This window comes from Hypomesus nipponensis, chromosome 12 (assembly GCF_054491055.1).
Source record: "Hypomesus nipponensis isolate SF chromosome 12, ASM5449105v1, whole genome shotgun sequence".
NCBI classification, from domain to species: domain Eukaryota; kingdom Metazoa; phylum Chordata; class Actinopteri; order Osmeriformes; family Osmeridae; genus Hypomesus; species Hypomesus nipponensis.
This window is the reverse complement of record NC_140372.1, coordinates 6,439,304-6,459,915: the sequence shown is the minus strand read 5'-3', so window position 1 is coordinate 6,459,915 and position 20,612 is coordinate 6,439,304. Positions and strand designations below refer to the sequence as shown.

The window sequence follows — 20,612 nt, the reverse complement described above, 5'->3', positions numbered from 1 at the left end:
AGGCAGGCAGATTCTGTGAGTGGTGGTAATGAAATATTCTCGCAATAGTGTTTTTCAGACCTGGGTTAGATACGGTACTTGGATCAAAAGCATCAAATCAAAGTATTAAAGTATTGGATTAGATTTAGAACAGAACTAGTACCTTTTGGATGGTTTGATTAACTTCAATGTACTGGGTTAATGTCATCAAGTGCACCCAAAGTATTTGGCGGTATTTGCAAATAGAATTTGACCCAGGATCTGATATTTATAGAGTTCTTTTCCCAGAGCCCCACCATTGGTATTTTGTGAGGAAACTGGATCCCCTGGTCTAAAACCGACTCTGGCCCCACTGCCCCTCTTTGGGGAACGCCATGTGCATTCTATGTACTTTGCACTGGTCAACGTCAGCCTCAACTCAACACCCGCTGTCACTCTCGCTGGATGGCTCCGCCCCCTGACTCCTCTTTGGCCACTCGGACGATAAACAAACATTATTGAAACCCATGTTTTGGCCCACCATTTTTGGTCAACCATCCCTGGTCCAACTTCACTCTCCGGCTTGTTTTGATGGAGCTCTCTGTAAAGTGTTGGGGTGGTCGTCACTTTCCAGCCACGTGTCAATAGGTTACTTTACAGGAGTTTTGAAACATCTGTTCTCTGAAAACTTTGACAGGGCCTGGCATGAGCTAAAAGGGAGGCGAGTTAATGGAGCCTTGGCTGGTATCGGGGGTCATGGCCCACCACCACATGTTAATGGGACAGAATGATGATGATCAGGTTCTCAGTGCTGACATGGCTTCACATCGGCCAAATGAGGGAGTCACCTCTAGTCTGATTGCTCCAGTATGAGTGCTGTCCAACGTGTTTCCTGTTAAGCTTCTTCTAGTAAATTGGTCACACTCAGACTTTTAAAACTCACTGTTAGTTTTTACTGTACAGGGAATATTCATTTTGGTAAGATTCCATGATCTGGGAAGGCCTCTGTTGGAGGTATTTTCTACTGTACACTCAATCCGACACCTTTCCTCACATGCTATGATATAACTGATCATTCTAATCTAAGTTCCAGCACAAGGAGGTGTAGACTGATACTTGCGTGGGAGTCATGCTGAAATATATATTTTTTAAAGACAGTTTTGATCGGTAAATATCTGTTAAATGATCCGAATGAAATAACTTCTGATGCGACAGACGATTGTATAGTTCATACACATCCCTTTACACCCTCCCAGAGATCTACAGCGCCTTCACCCAGAACAGACAGCCCCCCCCACAGGGCCGCTCCTGCCTCTCTGAGGCAGACAGCTCAGGGGGGCTCTCCACGCTCCAGTGCTTGCGCTAAAGAGATTAGCCCGACACTTGGACTATCAACTGCTCTTCTTTGGTCCAAAGCCTTTTAAAAGTCTGGAGCATGGGCTTGGTCTCCTTCTGTCAGTCTAAATGTTTACTTACAGAAGAAGGATTAAAGGACAGATTACATTGGAGCATGTCACAAGAGGGTGAACAAGTCGTTTAGGTGGGTGAGGACTGAGACAGGGATGGACCTGAGACAACTTGCAGTGAGAGGGTCTCAGCAACCCAGAAAGAGATCAACATCCACCACCTTGGATGGGCTGGTCAGGTCGCCTGTAAGTGCATTAGTCAACACCTTCTGACAATAGCACATTTGAAGTTTGATTGAAACAGGCTACAGCAAGGCTTGGAGCAGGAACCAAGCAGCCCTTTCCTCCTCTTCCTCTCTTTCCCATGGTGCAGTCATTACTGAACTAGCAGAGGGTGGAGGCCCTGTAACTGGAGGAGGCACCCCCCCCCCCCCTCTCGACAGGACTCTCAGGGCTTTCTGGACAGGATGCCCTTTGGAAATACCCTGCAATCAATACGCTCAGCTTCTCTGCCCAATAACTATGTGCGATGTCTGTAAATGTAACCGATGAATGCAACCAGGGATCGGTGGCTGGTGCATTATAGCCTGCTGTCTTTCAGTGGTGTGTAGATATGAGCATGCAGGACTAAGGAGATTGATCCCTGGAGCGGCTGGAACTATACCACTGGAACTGGAAGTTTACATGCATGACAAACACCCTTTGTCAACTGATGTAAAGTACAGTAGCAGTCATTTGGCTCAAATCTCAATCAGTTCATGTCTTACCTAGTTATGCATTGCAATTCATTTGCATCATCTGGACTGCCGCAGCCAGCAACAGTAAGACAGCAGATGATAATGCAGTATGATGCATTAGGATCCATCTCACAGCCCATTTCACCAAGCTTTCCATGTATACCTTCCCATACAATCAGCTAAGAGGACTGCGTGATTGCTGTATATCTGTGCAAGCTCTTACCCTGCCCCCTCATATGTCTTTCCTGCACCTGATGTATGTTACAGCAAGCGAATGCTTTAGTCACAGATGTTACAGAGGTTTACGCAGAAAAGCCACTTACTGTGAGTGGACAGGCATTGCATTTACGCACTTGCAAGGGACTCATGTGGTACTACTGCAGAAAATTGCATTTGCTGTCTAGATGTGTGCAACATGCCATGGATCTGTTTGTGGCTAGATAGAGTAGATTTGCCTCATCATCACACAGCTCCTTCGTCTCATCACTGACTGACGGCTCGTCTGACTTTGCACAATCTGAGCGATACGCAGGGGGGTTATTGTATGTTTCTATAACCGTGCATGCAAAATTACAGAATGCCGATAGCTGGGGGTGCATTTGTGTGTGTGTGTGTGCTATAATTAATACAAATATAAAAGTACAATCCTCACGATAGTCTTACCTTCGTGAGTGCTGAGCCACGAAGCTTAAGTCCAGACCGCAGTTATTGCTCTGTCTGCTTCTTCCGCTAAGACTTGTGCCGCGTCAGTGTTGCTAAGGTCTCTGCCAGCAGAGAAGAAATGATATCCAGTGTGAGACGTCCTCTGCCGTCCGTCGCCTCCTTCCTTCCCCGGTGAGAAGTCAGATCTGTCGTGTCCTCAGCATGCTTCTCTGTACGATCCAGGTGGATGGGGGTGGGAGGATGTGTGTGTGTGCTGGATGGCTCCCCGGTTGGTTCTCACCGGAGATGGGGAAACGTGCCTGTGTGTGTGTGTGTGTGTGAGACAGAGAGAGAGAGAGAGAGAGAGAGAGAGAGAGAGAGAGAGAGAGAGAGAGAGAGAGAGAGAGAGAAAGAGAGAGAGACAGACGTGAAGAGGAAAAAAACTGACAGAAAAAGAGAGACTGATGGGTAGAAACAGAAAGAGAGAGAGGAATGAGAGAGAGAAAAGGAGAGGTAAGGGCAAGACAGAGAGAGAAAGATGAGGGAAAGAGCTGAGATTACAATAGTGCCAACGGAGGGATTGAACAGAAGAGTGGAGCAAGAGATGACCAGAGAGGGTGAAGGAAGGAGGGAGGGATAGGACAGGACCTGGCATGCAGATATCAGCCCCTCTCTGCTAAAAATAACCCACCCCCTCCCCCTGACACCTCACTCCTGCTGCCTCAAAAACACACACACACACACACACAGCTTTAGCTAGATGGCTCAGTCAGTGGACACAGCCCTTGGGAGTCTGGGACTGTTCCCTAGTAGGAAAGGAGAGAGACAGAGGGGGAGAAACAGAGAGAGAGAGAGAGAGAGAGAGAAACAGAGGGGGAGAAACAGAGAGAGAGAGAGAGAGAGAGAGAGAGAGAGAGAGAGAGAGAGAGAGAGCTATACAGCATGGACATTACGCTTATGAAATGCATCCTATGTGTTCACTGTGTCTCTACCCACATGTGTATTTGCATTTGCGCCTGCAGACACATGCCTGCATGTGGGTTTGTCTGTGTGTGAGACTTCCATTGCGTCAGGACGAGTGTCCCCTGCTGTCACTGGACCCTCTCCTTGACATACACTCATAAATCTTCTCAGAAACACATAGCGAGGTGTGCTTCACAAACTCCTGCTCTGGGGTCAGCAGTAGAACCCCTGCTATAGACCCCCCCCCCCCCCCGCCCTCATATTTACCACAAGACCTGCGTTGTCATAGAGACAGGTTTGAGCTTGTGTTTGTGGGCTGTCAAAGGCAACTGTTGTCCTTGTCCTTCTCAGGGTAACATGAAGTTCCACCACTTCACTTTGTACTATACTGTACTCCTGGTTTAATTAGACTGTGGGGAAGAAAAAAAAGGATTTGTGATTAATCATTTCTGAAGCTATATCCCCACAGAGTTGTGAACAATCTGTACGTGTACACACACACACACACTTCTGTTTGAAGACACTTTAGGCTGTCATGGATACGTACATGGTCGGTTTCAGAGTGAGATTGATAGAGGTGAAAGAGGGCACTTGTCTTGGTGGCTCTCCTGCTGCTTTGAGAATCCCACGTCACCGAGAAGTCAGACTTCCCTGGCCTCTCTCAGGTATGACTCGCTCATAGCTGCCCTTCAGCTGAGGCCTGATGAATAAGGCTTAGCCACAGGAGGATGTTGAATGCCGGATGCCAGCACTGATGGACCTTATTGACAGCTACAGTACAGCTATGTCAGCCATTTTGAGAGGGATGGGTATTAGGTTCCTGGTTTATTTAGGCCTACAGCAGACTGCAATGCCATTTCACATCCTCTGCAGTTCACAGAGTGATGGATGTGGCTGTTTGTGTTTTATTTTTTATTTTATTTTTATTTTAAGATAAGAATATAAAAGTAGAGGATAACATGGGTATAACTTTCCACCTTGCCCAGGGGCAGAAAAATAAGATGTATTTTTTATTTTATTATCAAGAAATCCACAGGGCTTTCTGAATGACCTTCTCTCTACCATACTTTATTTTGGACCATCACTTAGCGATTGTTGTGTAGAGAGTCATCTCTTTGCCCTCCAAGAATGATGTTCGCTAAGTGGCTTTTGCTGTTGGCTAGCTGCCAGACAACCCTTTAAATTTGCAGCCTTTTCAATACGCAGGAAGCACTCTCTCCGTATCACACACACACACATGCACATGTCCGTGTGTGTAACTTTTTTTTTTTTTTGGTCTGTCCCTGGATAACCAGCTCTCATAAGCACTGCTAAACCCAGCTCCCCTTCCAACAATCTACCAATAAGATCGATCTACCAAAAGTGCAGGTTTCCAGTGCTTCTGAGGGGTGAGTTAAACAAATGTAAACAACTTAGGCTACATTTACCCCCTAAACTCACTTCTACACATCACAACCACCTCGTACACTGAAGCCAGCGTCTTGAGTCAAGTTTGGCAGTGTGTGCTTGTGTATTTGTGTGTCTGTCTATAAATGTGTCTGTGTGTGCTGTAAATCTACGTCTATAGATCTGCGACATTGTAGTCATAAAAAGAAACACTTATTCCCACTGAAGACAAAAATGTTGGCTGAGATGCAGAATTTATATGAAACACCTTCCTCCCCTAAATGCTCACTGCAAGGCAAAGTCATAAACCTCAGATTTACAGGCCAATGCCCTCCCACCTTCCCCCCTGTCCCCTCCTCTTCACTGACAGACCTTCCCTTCCTCTTCTCCCACCCCTCGCTTCAGTGTGATTGACATTGACAGTGTAAAAACAGAATTATTTATGACTCAGCATTCACTATCGTCTTGCGTTCCTGGAGCTTCCTTAGCATGTGCCGAGCCCTGCAAAATGAGGTTTAAAGATAGCTGTCTGTTTAGCTTGACTATCAAATTAGCCTTTTGAGTTCTTTCAACATAATCTATCTTGAATACTACAGCCTAAAATGAATATTGCACTAAAAATAAAACATGTTCGCTAAGGCCTAGGTCAGCTGAATCATAAATGTCAAGTCTGACTACCTCTATTAAAATATCTGTCACCACGGTACATGAGACTTTACTATAGTCTATGTATTTGCTGTTATCATATCGTTACATTTGGAGAATGGCCCTACATCCTAAAAATAAATGAGTATCATAGTTTGGCTCCACCTGCTGGTGTGTAGATGCTACTAAAAGTAAGGTTACCCCACGAACGCTTGGATCATGGCACACTCCTTGTTGACTCAATGAACTGAAAGTACAATAGCATATTCAATTAATTTACATCTACATAAAAATATTACAAAAACTAAAATGCAGTTCAATAAGTTTGGTTGAATTACAAAAATGCACTGGTCACAGGCGTTGCACCTGCTGCGTTACACGTAGAGCAACAGCAGGTGTTAAATTGACGACAATCAGACGTACGCATTGTCACTCATCATTGTCGACGATAGATTTATGTTTATACGTAGATGGCATTTTGAGTCAAATTTACACCAATCCGATATGAATTTATCACAGTACACGGTTGGCGCAAATAAAAGAGAAATCACATCGAAAATCTCTCCGTCAGTGGAATTCTTGAAGAAATCAAACGTATTTCCATCAGGGCGACAACTGGAACGAACTCCTCCAGCTTCGGAGGTGTCACGGACATTGTTGTTAAACTCCACTCCAATGGACGATGTAATTAAATCCAGGCTTAACCTCAAGGCCGGTCAGAACCCAAAGCATCAATTAGACTCCACATTTGAAATGCTGGAAACACGCGAAAAGGTAGCCCATAGTTACATGTTTGGAGCTTTACTTTCAAATTAACTGATGTAAAATGTAATAGCCTAATGTAATAATTATGACGAGGGCCACAAAAGTGAGCTAAACGTGTCCAATGCCTTGTTCTCCCTAGAACGCACCACCCAACAGAGAGATGTCTCCTGCCTACAACCTCGTGAACCCACAAGACAAGGAGTCTTGCGTTGAGTATTCAAGTGAGGGTGTTGTCTGTAGCAAGTACAGCCACCGATTTACTGATCAACTGTCAAATGTGATCAATTATTTTTCAATTGTTTTTTTTTTCATAATTTTTTTAAAAAATCTACTGAGGTTAGTTGTCCAATGAAAAATTGTTGTTAATTCCATCATAGGATACCCTCAAAAACCTTTTTAGGTTTAATATGTTAAAAGATTGGTAGGCTATCCTATCCCTAAACTTCCATGTCAGCAAAACAACGTTTTCAGCCTGCACTGTTTTGCATCAGGAGAGGACCCTAACTTGTTGATAAGAGGCATGGTTGGCTACCAGTGGACCCCAGCAGACCTGAACTTTATCAAAACGATGAAGGAGGAAAAAAAAGTAAACAAATTAAAGGTAAAATGCCTATTGGCATCATACAGATTGTTACCGTACTTATTTAGAATCCAATCTTCATCAAATTAAATGTGCATTTCTTGGGGTGGAAGTTCAAAACCTTTTGTGTATGGTTTTGTGGATCAGTGTTTGCTTCATGTAGGCCTAATTTGAATGGCTTGATCTGCATCATACTACGTAAAATGAAGACATTACGAAGCAAGGTGCTATCTTGTCACAGGAGGAGCTGGAGGAGAAACAGAAGCTGCTGAAAGACGAGATTAAAGCCAGGGACTTGTCTATTGCCTTCAGTGTGGAAATGCAAGACAACCTAAACAAGGTGCCTCATCAGTGTTGAATGTCTATTCCTCACTTAGTTAAACACTAGTGCGTGTAACTCAGAACCCTCTGAAATACTTTGATGATGATGATGATGATGATTTTTATAATCAGAATGGTTGTGTCATGTCAATATTCTCCCTCCCCTAATGCATACGTTCAACAGAAGCATGACAACAGTTCTTGACCTTGGCCTGTTTAGATCTGAAATCAAATGTTTTGAGCTTTTGATGACTTTGCGTTCTGTTACATTTCAGCTCCTTCCCTGTGAGCAGTTGCTTGAGCTTGGTAAAGAGTTCCTCTCCAGTAAGGGCAGCATGGCTGACATGAACGACCTCGACCCCAAGTCTCTTTTTGCCCAGATAAAGACTACAGATGTTCAAATTGTCCTACAAGAGGAGATGACCGAGATTACAGAGCTGGAGGAAAAACTGACCAAAGCCCTGGAACTAAGGTTTTTTTTATTCATTAATACTTAATATAATTAATTTGACCATTTGAAAACATATATACTGCTTTATGCTGATTTATTTTCAGATAAACAGATTTATTTTCTGTTTTACCTGACACTGGTTAGAAGAGAGAACCTTTTTACTCGTCAGGCCTTTCATTATTGTTTGTTCAAAAGTTTCTTTCCCCATCAGACCCTAATTACTTACTCTACGCTTTTAGAGCTAAAGAAGAGCTTATAGAGGCCGAAAATCTAGAGCAAAGAACATTCGAAAAACAGGTGACATTCGAAATTCCAACCTCACTGAATTTACTTCATGTGCCTAACTGCCGCAAATCCCTTCTCCTTTAATCTCCTTTATCTTCCCTTTAGACACGCATAAGTTGGCTTATGAAAGAACTATCCATCCTGCAATCCCAACTGGAAGAAACAGAGGTGAGTTTTAGTTCTGTGGTTTTAAGATTCTCACTGAAGCTGCTTAGCTTGCTGGTTAGTTTGCGGCAAAGTTACATTTATATTTATTCATTTAGCAGACGCTTTTATCCAAAGCGACTTCCATGAGATAGCTTTACAAAGTGCATAAGTCACTGATAATAACAACAAGATAGCCCCAAAGCATTGTGGGTAGCCAAAACAAGAAGCACACATTGTGAACAACCAAAAAATAAGTGCCAAAGGGAAGAACCATAAGAGCATGTAGTTAAGCAAGTTACAATTTAAACAACATAAATCTCTAAGTGCAAGTGTACCTGTAGAAAAAGCAGCAGCAGTAAAAATACAAATAAGATTAACCAAGGTAGAATATTTTGCAGCGGAGTTTACGTCTACTAGATGGCTCGGTTTTAAAACTTCAAATACACGCTTTTACTCCAATGGGAATACAACGAGAAACATCTGTATGACTTCACAGGAGACTACGCGTACTTTTAAAGCCGAAGTGAACATTCTCAAAGCCTTGGAAAAACCAGAAGCTAAGGTGAACGTGGTGAACCAGGAGGTGTTGCAAGTTACACCTGTGAAAAGGAAAGTTCCGGAAAGGATTAAGAAGAAGGTTGATGAACAGTCCAGATCAAAGGTTCTCCAAGTCACTCAAATCAAACGGAAGGCCTCTGAAGGCCCCAAGTCTACTGGCAATGAACCAAACGCGAACTCACAGGAAGTGTTGCAAATCTCCACCAATCATGTGAAAGCCCCCAAAGGATTCAGACAGACCAAAAAGAAAGCTGTGGAGGCACATTCACTACGTGATAAAAGCAAAGTGGATTCCCTTAAAGGCCTCAAAACTGTCAAATATGAGGAGAGTGGGGAAATTGCACATGCCTCTACTACACAAGGGAGCACTTCAAAAATACCCAAGAATAATAAAAAGAGAGGGGAGCAGTCAACTTCCGGGGTGGTTTCACAGACTGTAAAAACCACACGTAGCACATTCAAAGGCCAAGAGTCAACTGAAGATGGTGGAAAAGGAAATTCCCAGGTTACATTGCAAGGCACACATAGCACAACAAAAGCTGCAAAGGTGTCAGAGAAGAAAAAGAAGAAAACCCAATCAGAGGGTTCACAAGCTTCAACCAAACCCAAGGTTCAAGCACCAAAAGCTTCCACTAACATGGAGCGCACACAAGGTGTGGCCAAAGCAGCCACACTTAAAAGCTCCCAAAAAATTGCCAGCAAAGTCACCACTGTTCAAGATGTTCAAAGCAGGTCAAATGCTGTACACTTTAAGGAAAGTACTGTACACTTACAGAGTCAGGAAATTGTTCAACTCAGCATCAGCCCAGCAAAGACCTCCAAAGTGCTCAGGAAGACCAGAAAGGCGGATGAGGGATCAAAACCACCAGAGGCTTCGCAAGCTTCAACCAAACCCAAGGTTCAAGCGCCAAAGTCTGCCACAGGCATGAAGGGTGCAGCAGGACTGGTTCCCGCTGATGGAGTCAGACGCTCAAAGAGAATTGCAAGCAAAATCACCACTGTAAAATGAATACTGAATGAAAAGGATTTGTTTTAGTTTTTTTTTACTGACTTGTGTAGAATCAATTATAGACTACATGCACAGGGTTAAAGTTTTGTTATTAATAAAGTAAAATATGAAGATTAGTGGTTGTTTTGTTGGAATTCTTATTAAAAATGGTTTTAATATAACAAGTAGATTTGTTAAGAGTTGAAAAGCTTTCTTTACCTTGTGGACCAAATGTGCCATATCACATCTTTTAAAATGAGCCTTCTTGGTTTTTGTAGAGACATGTTGTCTATTGTGTACTGTGAGACATTGTTCCACAAAGAGATTCAACATAGGACTGTTTAACCTAACTTTGGCTCCAGACCCCCCAATGTTTCATTTGACATCTTTATTGGACAGCTGCGCTGTGCTGTCCCACAGTCATCACACACTCACACGCACATGCGCGCGCACACAGCCTTTGTAGAAGAGGCAGCCAAAGTGATCCTTGAAGTGATCCTCCCTGGCAGAAGGTCTGGGGATGAGACCTTGCCTTCTACCTCTGAAGCTCCAAAAGCCCTTTTCCTGGGTCAAAAGATGTATACATATATCACCTTGTTCTATCTATCTATGGATAGGTAGTGCAGTAAACTCGGTTCTTCCTGCAACACTGTGGCCTCAGATGGTAAGATAGGGCCATCATTATTGTTTGCATGGTTTTATGATTTCACACTCACTGGTATCAGTTTCAAGAGTACTCAAACACAAGTGAAATCTGTATATAATCAAAGCTCCTGCTCAAAACGTTTTTATTTGAAATTGCTTTTTAAGTAGCTCAAAGTATCTTTGCCAATGAATGCTCAGACAGTCTATCTGAGCATGAGTGCATTTACCTCAAATACGTCAATTTAAGAAATAAGATCTTTATAGACTGAATGCACTGAGACATTGAACATCACATGCCAAGAAAATGTGGACAGAGGTTATGCTGAAATTGTTTTAGTCTCTCCTTTCAGGCAAGGGGACTTGTTCCTGAGTTCAAGCAATTTTAAATGACGCCTGTACCTCACTGAACACCACGGTACTTGGTATTAAAAATGAAAATTATTCAATTGAAAATTGTAAAACTGACCACTTTGTTTTCCTTTATTAACTGTTCTCTGTCAGTGCTTATTTAGGGCTGATTTCCTGCATACAGAAGATAATGTGAGCAGCCAAAAAAAAACATTCGATATGAGTGACTGTTGTCTATGAGTAACACATTCCATGTGCACGTTCTTCAGGGCTCAAAAGCCCCGTCTCATCATTAGTGTTCTCTATCTTTAATTTTGAAATGTTTAGAAACTGTTGCTTTTTATGCCACCAGAGGGCAATGTGCTGGACCTCGAGTCGGCCCATGACCTTAGGACGGCTCTGTTTTAGCAGCAGATGTCAAAGACTGAGAGCCAAATATTTTCCATAACTCGACACGCTAGTTACCCAAATCCACATGTATGCTCCAGTAATGTTAGTCTGTTTATTTTGGATGCAAGAGCAAAGCAGTCCTCTCCCGTTGCTCCGAGTCAAACCCCATCATACTATATCACTGAGTGAATGAGCTGGAGTGAACAGTATGTGAAACTGTGGCACATGTGCCCGGTAACGTTGCCAAGTCTGACTGGGCAAAAGCATGTCAGTGCTGTCCTGTGAGCAAGTCCTCTCCATGCTGTGGAACCGAAGTGTGAAACCAGCCTCTCCAGCTTGATGCCAAGTCCTCTACAGATCCTGATCCAGAGAGTGCTGCCCAGGATTGTCCTCTTTTGATGTTCAGCTGCTTTAGAATGGTTGACCACCGATCTAGGTTGATTTGCGTAGAATGTTGCGCTGTGAATAAATCAGAAACCAACATTTGGATCCATATGATGCATATGAAGCCCACAATTTTTAATTTTTTTAATAAATGTTAACAATAGTAGAATGATGACCTTTCATTGTAGCGGCGTATTTCTCATGATCCACAGTGAACTGACATGTCCCCTTGGTGAGGTAGTCAAAGCCTGTTTGAGGACCCGGGCCACTGTGGATTGTTCTTCGTCTGTGCAAAGAGAGCACACAGCGGAGCACTGAAGTCATTTGTTTTGCTACTTCATGTGGAATGCCCTCAAAGAGAGAAGCCATTTGGAAAAGACAGACATGGGGAGGGAGGGCGGCAAAACAAGCGTTTGAGCAGCTTCACTAAGTGTTGGCAGACAGGAACAGCAAGGAAGAGTGTGAAAATAAAACACGTTAGACTAAACATTTACACACTGTCTGCATGGGAGCTGGCTTTCCTACATGTGATCAGAAGTTTCAGTGTTTCATGGCTCTGTATTCTACAGTTTGCAAGAATCATGCTCTCCATCAGAGTTATGGGCCCTTTCAGACTATTCTTCTTTCTAAGTGTGTTTAACAAATGCCAGTACTGTGAAGGGTTAGTGAACGTATGTGTTCTGCGATATAACACACGTTTAGTTAGGAGACATACTGTTTTTTTATTTTTTATTAGACGCTTTCCGGCAGGTTGGGGTGTGTGTGTGTGTGACCAGTGTTGGTTGTGCTCTATAATACTGAGCTAGGTGAACGCACGATGTGGATGGGGTGAATGCGTTCATGGAGGTCAGGGGGGCGTGAACTTTGTGTGAGGCTGTTGTCTTTGTATGAGAGCAGAAGACCTTTACATTTACAAGGCCTGTAGGAATGGTGTTCAGAGGGTAACAGGCTTGTAGAACAGGGGTTGCCTAGGACAAAACCCGAATGTCAAACACGTCCTTTAATGGATTTTACAGCCTTTTCATTCCTTTGATTTAGTGTGAAAGTATAACAGTGTCCATGTTTTTACATGCAAGAACATAACTGACTAAAATGCCACATTTTTTGTGTCTGTAGATTTTAAAATCCATTGCACTATTGGTCTATTGGTTCAGATGTGTTGAGGAGAATTCAGAAAATGCCAAAACACCAGTGGTTTGTTGGTCCATGTTTTAAAAACCAAAAACCAGCAATTGATTGCCAGACGGTCATCAACATGGCACAGATCAGAACCGTTTTTAGATTAATAATGAGTAGATGGATGATTGAATCCATCAATGAATCAATCCAAACAATAAATGGCACTGTTACTCGGAAGTTTCCATTACAGAACAAGAATGCCTCTGTGAGATGGTTTTGAATGAAATTCAAAGATTGTGACATTCTATCAGTCAATTCTATTGCATGTGGGAGAAGTGCTACAAAAGCCTTCCTCATCCACTACCACAAACACACTATGTAGAGTTTACATTAGGTGTTGGCCATCGCTCACAAATGTGTGAGGCTGCTTTGGCACAAGCCCGTTCTCCAAACAAGCTTCCAACCACTCCACTCAGATAATGAACTAATGGCAGTCTTCAGTCAAGGCTTTCATTAGCTGAATCAGTTCTTGCCTTGAGTTGGCTGATGTGTGCTAAATCGGTGCCCACAAAGGCCCCTCCTGAAAGTGAGAGTTCCTGCCTGTGAAAACGCCATACGGTCAGGGGCGGTTGGCCTACAGGGGCCAGTGCCCCTGTAAACATGTCCCTAGCCCCCCCTGTGTTTTTTTTTTACACGTTTTGCTTTTTCTAGTAGTCATCATGAAACAAGGAAGGCACATTGCAGCCTTTTTTGCCCCAGTAAATTAAAAAGTTAGAGAAACATATCAAGGTATTGAGAGAGCTGAGGAGCTGGAAGAGGGAGAGCCAGAGCCGTTTGTATGATTTTAATGTAAAGTAAAATTAAAGTATTTAATGTTAAAATATAATTTGTTTCCGGTTTTTTTTATCCTCTGATTAAACACTGGCCCCCCTTTGGCCCCCCCAGTAAAATTAGTCTAGAACCACCACTGCATACGGTAACAGTTGGAGGAGGACTATGGGAGGCCATTTTGACTCTGACTCCAGGAAAAGGAGCTGCTGAGTGTCACGAGGGGCTGGTTCATCTGCGTCTCACCGCTTCCACAGCAACTCTTCACAGGATCGGCCAAGACGACAATCTGATGGTCGTAAATACCGGGCCCCGAGTGTAGCACTTCAGCGAGGCTTGATTGATGGTAGGAACTGTGGGGTGTGTACACTGGCAAGTGTCTTTGGGGGGTGGGGGGATCAGGGGGTATTTGCCTAATATGCGTCTTGACATATTTGTGGAGTGGAAAGGCTCATGCACTGTCTGAGGGGCTCATGGCCTTGGTATTCTAAAACAACCCCAGCCCCCCCAAACACACACACCAACGGCAGTTAACCTCTGCCTAATGTGTTGCCAGCTGCAACGGTAGAATATTTAAGAATAACTAAGTGCTGTAACTTCCACAAGATGTTTCAATTGTGATATAAAATACAAATCTGTAGGTAAAAGCTTTCTAGAGCTGTTGATGGCATGAGGTTTGGATGGGATAATGCACACTCTTATTTTGGAACTGGTTCTCACCGTCCTAATCTACTACAGCCTTGGATGAAGTAACTTCCATTCTTTGACTAACAGATCTGAAACTTGATAGAAGCACATTGTATATTGTCTGATGGAGAATCCCCTCTCAGTAAACATATTCGAAGGGAAATCTGGGTTTACTTGTGCCTGCTCCATCCCTGGACACACGGCCGGCCATGCGGCATGCCAGTGTAAACTTGTTCTACTGGCAGGCAGTGAGAGAACGCAGTCCATCAAAGCTGAGTAAACAAAGAGCCCTGGCCTTGCCGCTGGGGAAACTATGCCCTCCTGGAGGCAGACTGGGCACACCAAATGTCCTTAAGCCTCTTTCTTCATCTCCACATCATCATTGTCCTGGATGTCGATCTCCTATAGCTCTCTATAGACAGGTAGCTCTTCAGCAGTGTGTGGTGTATATCCTGCCAAGCAGCCATGCAGCAGTCTATATCCTGCCAGGCAGCAATGAGCTTCGAGGCCAAGGCCTATGTGACCTCAATTGTGTGGTAACAGAATGCCCGGGTCAGTTTGCTCTGGTTCCCCAAGGAATTCACAGAATTGTTTGCATTGTCTCAGTGCTGCTTCTGACTAGGCCCAGTTTGATACTTCCACCCTATGGCCTGTCAAGGCATTTATGATTTTGTGTTTTATCTTATGCATCCAAGAGCTTCAGCGGTTGATAACCACAAGCTGTTATACATGTGTTTGTCTTGTGTGGTGTTGCAGTGGCTTTATAACGTGTGTGTGTGTGTGTGCGAGAGAGAGAGAGAGAGAGAGAGAGAGAGAGAGAAAGAAGAGAGAGAGAGAGAGAGAGAGAGAGAGAGAGAGAGAGAAAGAAAGAAAGACAGAAAACGGAATTGGATAAAGAGAAGAGTATATTTGTGTGTGTGGGGGGGGGGGGGGGGTGTGGAATGCTCCTTGTTCCTAAAGACACAATCTTGGAACCAGTTTGCAACATTAAGGGTTATGTGGTTTGATTTGAGAACAGAATCTGTGAGTCTGTTTTGAAGCGATTGATAAACACATTAAACCACAGTATAGACTCTTAGTTGTACCAAAAGATCTGATGCCTATTATGTTGAGATTTACAGTTTATTTTTTAATGTCTCAATGTTTCCCTTATTAAGGGACAGTCCCCCCCAAAATGTAAGTAATTATACTTACCTGTAGAGATATTATCTAGATAGTTGCGAGTTTGCGAGATATTGGCTGTGGAGATGTTGCCTAAAACTAGATAATCCAGAGCCCTTTTCATAAGCAGTTTCATGTAAGAACTATTTTAGTTCTACCAAACTACACCCGCCAACCGTATCCCTATGCGAAAGAAAGCGTGCATTTACTCCCTCGTGATATAGTGGCGGGGAATTTGTATCTCACACCAAAAGAATGTTGATGGATAATTGGCATTACAGGTAAGTATTTACATTTTTGAGTGAACTGTCCCCTTTTAAGTGCTGTCCATTGAGATCCATCCCACATTCTTTCCTCAACACTTTGTTTATTTTAAAATGTTACCCAGTGTGACTGCTTTTTATAAATGACACACAGCAAATGCTAACATTATTTCAAAGGGATATTTGTTTAATGAAGGTTTGAAACAATCTGCTCTATGTACTTGGATCTTTGATGATTCCGCTCTTTTAGATGTGCTTGCTGCTCGCTTGTGTGCCTGAAACAGGCTTGCTTTGTTTTTACTGTACTTTTGTCTGTCATGCACACCTGAAGCATTTATCTACGGATGTTTTCTTCAAGTTAGATAATGCAAGGTTCCTGTGGATTTCAGGTTTCAGTAAAGCTAGCAGATCTTGGTAGCAATACTGTATTTCTTCAGGAACTGTCACAAGTAACTGAGATAAACTTTTTTTTTCTACTCCCAGGTTCAATGGAACCTGTACATCCTATAACAAGTCCAAATTCAAGGACTGTCAACAACATTTTCAGATGCTTGAAAAGTGTGAGAAGGGTTGTGATCCCCCTCCCTCCTTCCCATTCTGTCTTAAGGCATGTGTCAGTCAGAAGATAGGCTTGTTCATTACAGAGACGTGAAGGGGGTTTGTGGTGTGTCCAGACACCTATTTTGTCTTGTTCAAACAGCAAGCCCATGAGGAACTCTACCTGGGCCCCCTTCGTCTCCCCCCATAAGGAAGGGATGGTATGAGAGTTGAGAGTGGCATGCTGAATGGGATCTACCTAGTGTATGAGGCAACCTTCAGAATCAGCATTTTCCGACTGTAGACATTTGTAAATTATGCAAGTCACAATGGAAGGCATCATAGAAGGCCTGCATACAAAATAAAGAAACGTTTTTGTTGATTTTATAGTTTATTGTTATCTAAAGATTTTCACACTTGACATTCACAGACAACAGCATCAGGCAGAGAAACTAATTGTAGCTTTCAATTGCCAACTGGTTGCTGGTTGCTATTTGAGACCATCTCAAAAGGGAAGAGAAAGAAAAACAGAAAGAGCCATAGTGGAGGACAGGCGAGTCTACTCTTCCTCACCACCTTGTTACGACTTTGAACTTCTCGCTTTTGAAAACAGTCTCAAACATTTACTTAAAACTTACTTTGTCCAGACATTGGCCAGACAAGGACCAACTATTTGACAATGACTCTGCAACTTTCAGTGTTACCGAGAGTTTTTCGATCTACTTTAGTGTAGCCTATTCATTTACTTCCCAGAAAACAGTTGCCAGTTAAAATATATGGCAGGCTTTCCAAGGGCAGTGTTGGAATGAAAACCTAACCTAGGACAGCTGGCTCAGGGTCATGGACAAATAAATACACAATTTGTCAAGAGAGAGAGAAAGTTCCCTGAATCCCATGCTATAATCAAAGACTATGTCATAATCTGATGGTCAGGGATTACCTTGACATTCAAGGCAGTTTTGTCCAGAATAAACCAATTAACAATATGTAGTCAATTCCATGGGATTCTTTTCTTTAAATACAATGGTAATCTATGGTAACATTATCTTGCACACCTAAAGACAGACGAGAACCAAATATTCTATTACTAATGATGTTTTTAACAGTTTGACTCACTGCCTGCCATTTGAATTGGTTTAAATAAGTTTAATACTGTCTTGAAAAACAGAGCAAATAATAGTGGGCAGAAAACAGTGTTTAGGCATATCAATACAAAGTTTAGAAGTGAAAAGGACAAGGATGCCTTTTGTGTCAAAGTGTGAAGGGTGATCTAATACAGTTGACTGGAAAATTATTCAATAGGTAAAGGAACCGGCTGCCATCCATAAAGTTACTCTGAGAATAGCCCAGCCATCAAGGGTTTGTAGGGTTTAGCGTCACAAGGGGAGATATTTCATTAATTTTGCCCTCACTTTTTGTTTCATGAACTGGTGCCCATGGCAGGAAATGTCAGTTAAGGCTATTTGGCTGTTTCCTGTTACCTCAGGTGTGTTTGGTTACAACTGCTGTTTGGTTTGCCCTCCAGCACCCTCTGACCTCACCAGATAAAAACTCATTGAGGCTGAAAGGTACAGAGGGCATCTGTGATGTTGACAAACTTCTAGCGGGGGTCATGAATGACACTCACTGTATTTATGCGGTCTTTACAAATAGGGTGAGGTGTGCCCAAAAAATTATGTTAAAGGTTTTTTCATAATCCATTAAAATGTGACGTCTTTGTTAAACTTTGTAAAAAGTAAAAACAACCTCACCAAATCAACCATATAAAAAGACCTATAGTCTTATGAGACTAACCATGGATTTAAGAAAATCTGCAAATGTGCAGAGCATATAGTATTTCTGCCTATACTAATATGCATTTATGCAGTGGGACATGCTTACAGTATTAGAAGTTGTAATACTTGCATTCATTCCATTGCCGTTATATACAGAGAGAAAAAGTCCCTCCACCATCACTGTTAGCAGAGGGGAAGCCTCCACTTAAACAGACTGTTAGTTCCTCTGCACCCAACGCCGTCATCCTGGTGTTCAACACGGGTGGACGACACAGGCGTCGGACTCCACGCCAGCCCCAGAGACGGTTGATTAACGGCCGGACAGCAAAGTCAGGCTCTACCCGCTAGCAGAGGTTACCGGGTGTAAGCAAACGACTGGCCAGACTTTCATACCACATAAAGGTTTCCAGTGCAAAGCCCCTCCATCAGTTTTACTATGTCACTGTGAGGAAGTGGTGAGTGCAGTGCAGAGTGATGTATTGCATTTACATTAAATTCCATGCATTGTGAAAACAGTTTTTGAAAACGTTTTTTTCTTTCTATTTTTTTCTTTCACGACACGGAGTGAGCATGAATGCAGTTTTGCCTCATTGCTTTTTGACATGCGCCATAGTCCAAAAGGACATTTGTGCTGCATCATTTAATTTAATAACGTCATGACAATTATAATTGAAACCTTATCATGACGGAAAGATTATTCTTGAGCTAAAAATACAGACATAACATTAAACAGACTTTTATTGTGATTCACAAGTTTCTTTCACATGAACTACTGAGGTGAGTTTACTGTTTATTGCCAAGCAGACTCACTGTTTTTTCTGCATCATAGGGCCCAAACAGTCTGTTGACAATTATAAAATGACTGAATCCTGTCCTAAAACCCTTTTGTCATTATTTAGAAATGTAAACTAGATTATTTATGATGCACGACACTTGATACAGGTCTGTGGATGTGAGAATAATGACTGCAAACTCCTGTGAACGGACAAGGAATTGATGCAGAAAGTTTATAAATCTCTCCACAAGACCTTTGAGTTACAGGCATACTTTACTAAATACAGTCTGGAGCTTTTGACAAATAGGCCAATCTGAGAACTGGCTCAGTCTTCGCAGTCCTGTTTCCAGTTCTAATCCTAGTGGTATCTGTGTCAGGTCAAACCTCACACTATATACGTATATCTGGACAAGGTCTGTGGCATGTTGTGACCATGTGGGTATAAGAGTACCAAAACATGGTATATCTTATCCTGAAAAATGTATCATTTTAAAATGTATAAAAATACACAAAAACAATTGTAGATATGATCTACCGTCAGAAACAATAAAATAATACTTTCTCCAGGTAAGCAAAGTGAATGGACTGCTTTACAGCCTGCATCTGAATTGGGCTTTGTGTTAATCAGTCCTTAAAATACATTGGGTTGACCAAGGAAGTTCTGCTCTATCTTGGCCAGTAGTGACTTCACCTGTTCAGTCATGAGGTATCATACACCACAGCCAACATCCACAAACTTGTAGAGGCTAAGCCATAGAAATATGTCATTGGCCTGTATATGAGATGTCTAAATTTTCCAGTCTTTTATTACTCTGGAGTCTGGAGTTACTTCAGATTACATACCAATGGCATGTGTGGCTTTTACTTTCTATGCATACTTTACTTCCTGGGATCGATATAAAAATGACCAGTTATTATTAAGGTTTCATCAAATCAGACACATATTTACAAATCACTCTGACTCTGTTGAGCTCTGGAAGAAGGGACTGTCTGCATTTTTTGAGGAGCACATGACTGACTCGATGAAATGTTCTCAGAGGGAAACGTGTCAACTCAACAGCCAAGCTTGACAGCTGTACTTCTCCTAAACGGAGGCTAGGTGCTCAGCCCAAGCATAACTTGTGGTGCTACATTACATATCCTTACCTTCTTTCTCCCTACGGAGCCTTGGAAACCAAGAAAACAGTCTAAAATGTATCCTGTAAAAGTACTACTCCAGTACTACAGAAACTCCTCCAGAACATTTATCTTTTCATAGGATCTTTTGGTATAATTTTTTTATGAAGCACTTGATCACTTTAAATGGAACATGACTTTTGTGGTGAGGGGATAGGCAGACAAAACACTTTATTTTGGTGCACTCTGTCTGAATGGGTTCACTCAGTGGTGATAACTGTTGGCTATTGAGTGTGATCCTTGTTTTCTCATTTTGACAGGTATATTGTTATTCAATGGTTTATTTATTTTTTGTGTTTTTCTCAGATCAGGGCGATAGCTTTGCTTACACAGCATCATCCACCTGCTTCCATTAGTCATGACTGCAGACTGCCATCTGTAAGATTAAAAGAAGCTGATCAAGCAACAGGAAGCAGATTTTAATAATGGCCAGTGTTCTCTGCCGGCTCTGACATTAAGTCAACAAATTAACATGTTACTTAGATCTCAAAGCCAACTACACTAACAGGAAGTCTAGACAGCTATGATGTCAATATTTCCATTCGGCTGGCTGTTCAATGTTCTGAACTGTGGGTTTAGCTAAAGTGAATATGTCTACATGACATTAATAATACTTGTAATGATCAGTTGATACAAACAAGGGTGAGTTGGTCTCTCTACAATTTAATCTAAGACAGCTGGCAGTGTAGGTT

General features: G+C 42.4%; 2 protein-coding genes across 4 annotated transcripts in view; one reads left to right on the top strand and one right to left on the bottom strand.

Annotated features, from left to right (window-relative positions):
• LOC146260811 (filamin A-interacting protein 1-like) overlaps positions 1-3,322 on the bottom strand; it is a 39,237-nt gene extending 35,915 nt beyond the window's left edge. Inside the window, exon 1 of one of the 2 annotated variants that reach the window (XM_084667472.1) lies at positions 2,765-3,322. The gene's annotated coding sequence lies outside the window, so the exon portion shown is untranslated. The remainder of the gene's footprint in view (positions 1-2,764) is intronic. The other variant, XM_084667470.1, reaches the window with a different exon arrangement.
• The window catches only part of LOC146260810 (uncharacterized), a 45,168-nt gene extending 35,179 nt beyond the window's left edge, over positions 1-9,989 (top strand). The window contains exons 1-8 of one of the 2 annotated variants that reach the window (XM_084667473.1): positions 6,164-6,511; positions 6,642-6,723; positions 6,994-7,103; positions 7,324-7,422; positions 7,679-7,875; positions 8,094-8,151; positions 8,245-8,307; positions 8,783-9,989. In XM_084667473.1, coding sequence (XP_084523599.1) covers positions 6,194-6,511; positions 6,642-6,723; positions 6,994-7,103; positions 7,324-7,422; positions 7,679-7,875; positions 8,094-8,151; positions 8,245-8,307; positions 8,783-9,853 — 1,998 coding nt within the window. In that variant the 5' untranslated portion in view covers positions 6,164-6,193 and the 3' untranslated portion in view covers positions 9,854-9,989. Of the gene's footprint in view, positions 1-6,163; positions 6,512-6,641; positions 6,724-6,993; positions 7,104-7,323; positions 7,423-7,678; positions 7,876-8,093; positions 8,152-8,244; positions 8,308-8,782 lie in introns of those variants that run through there. The other variant, XM_084667474.1, reaches the window with a different exon arrangement.
• Positions 9,990-20,612: the final 10,623 nt, after the last annotated feature.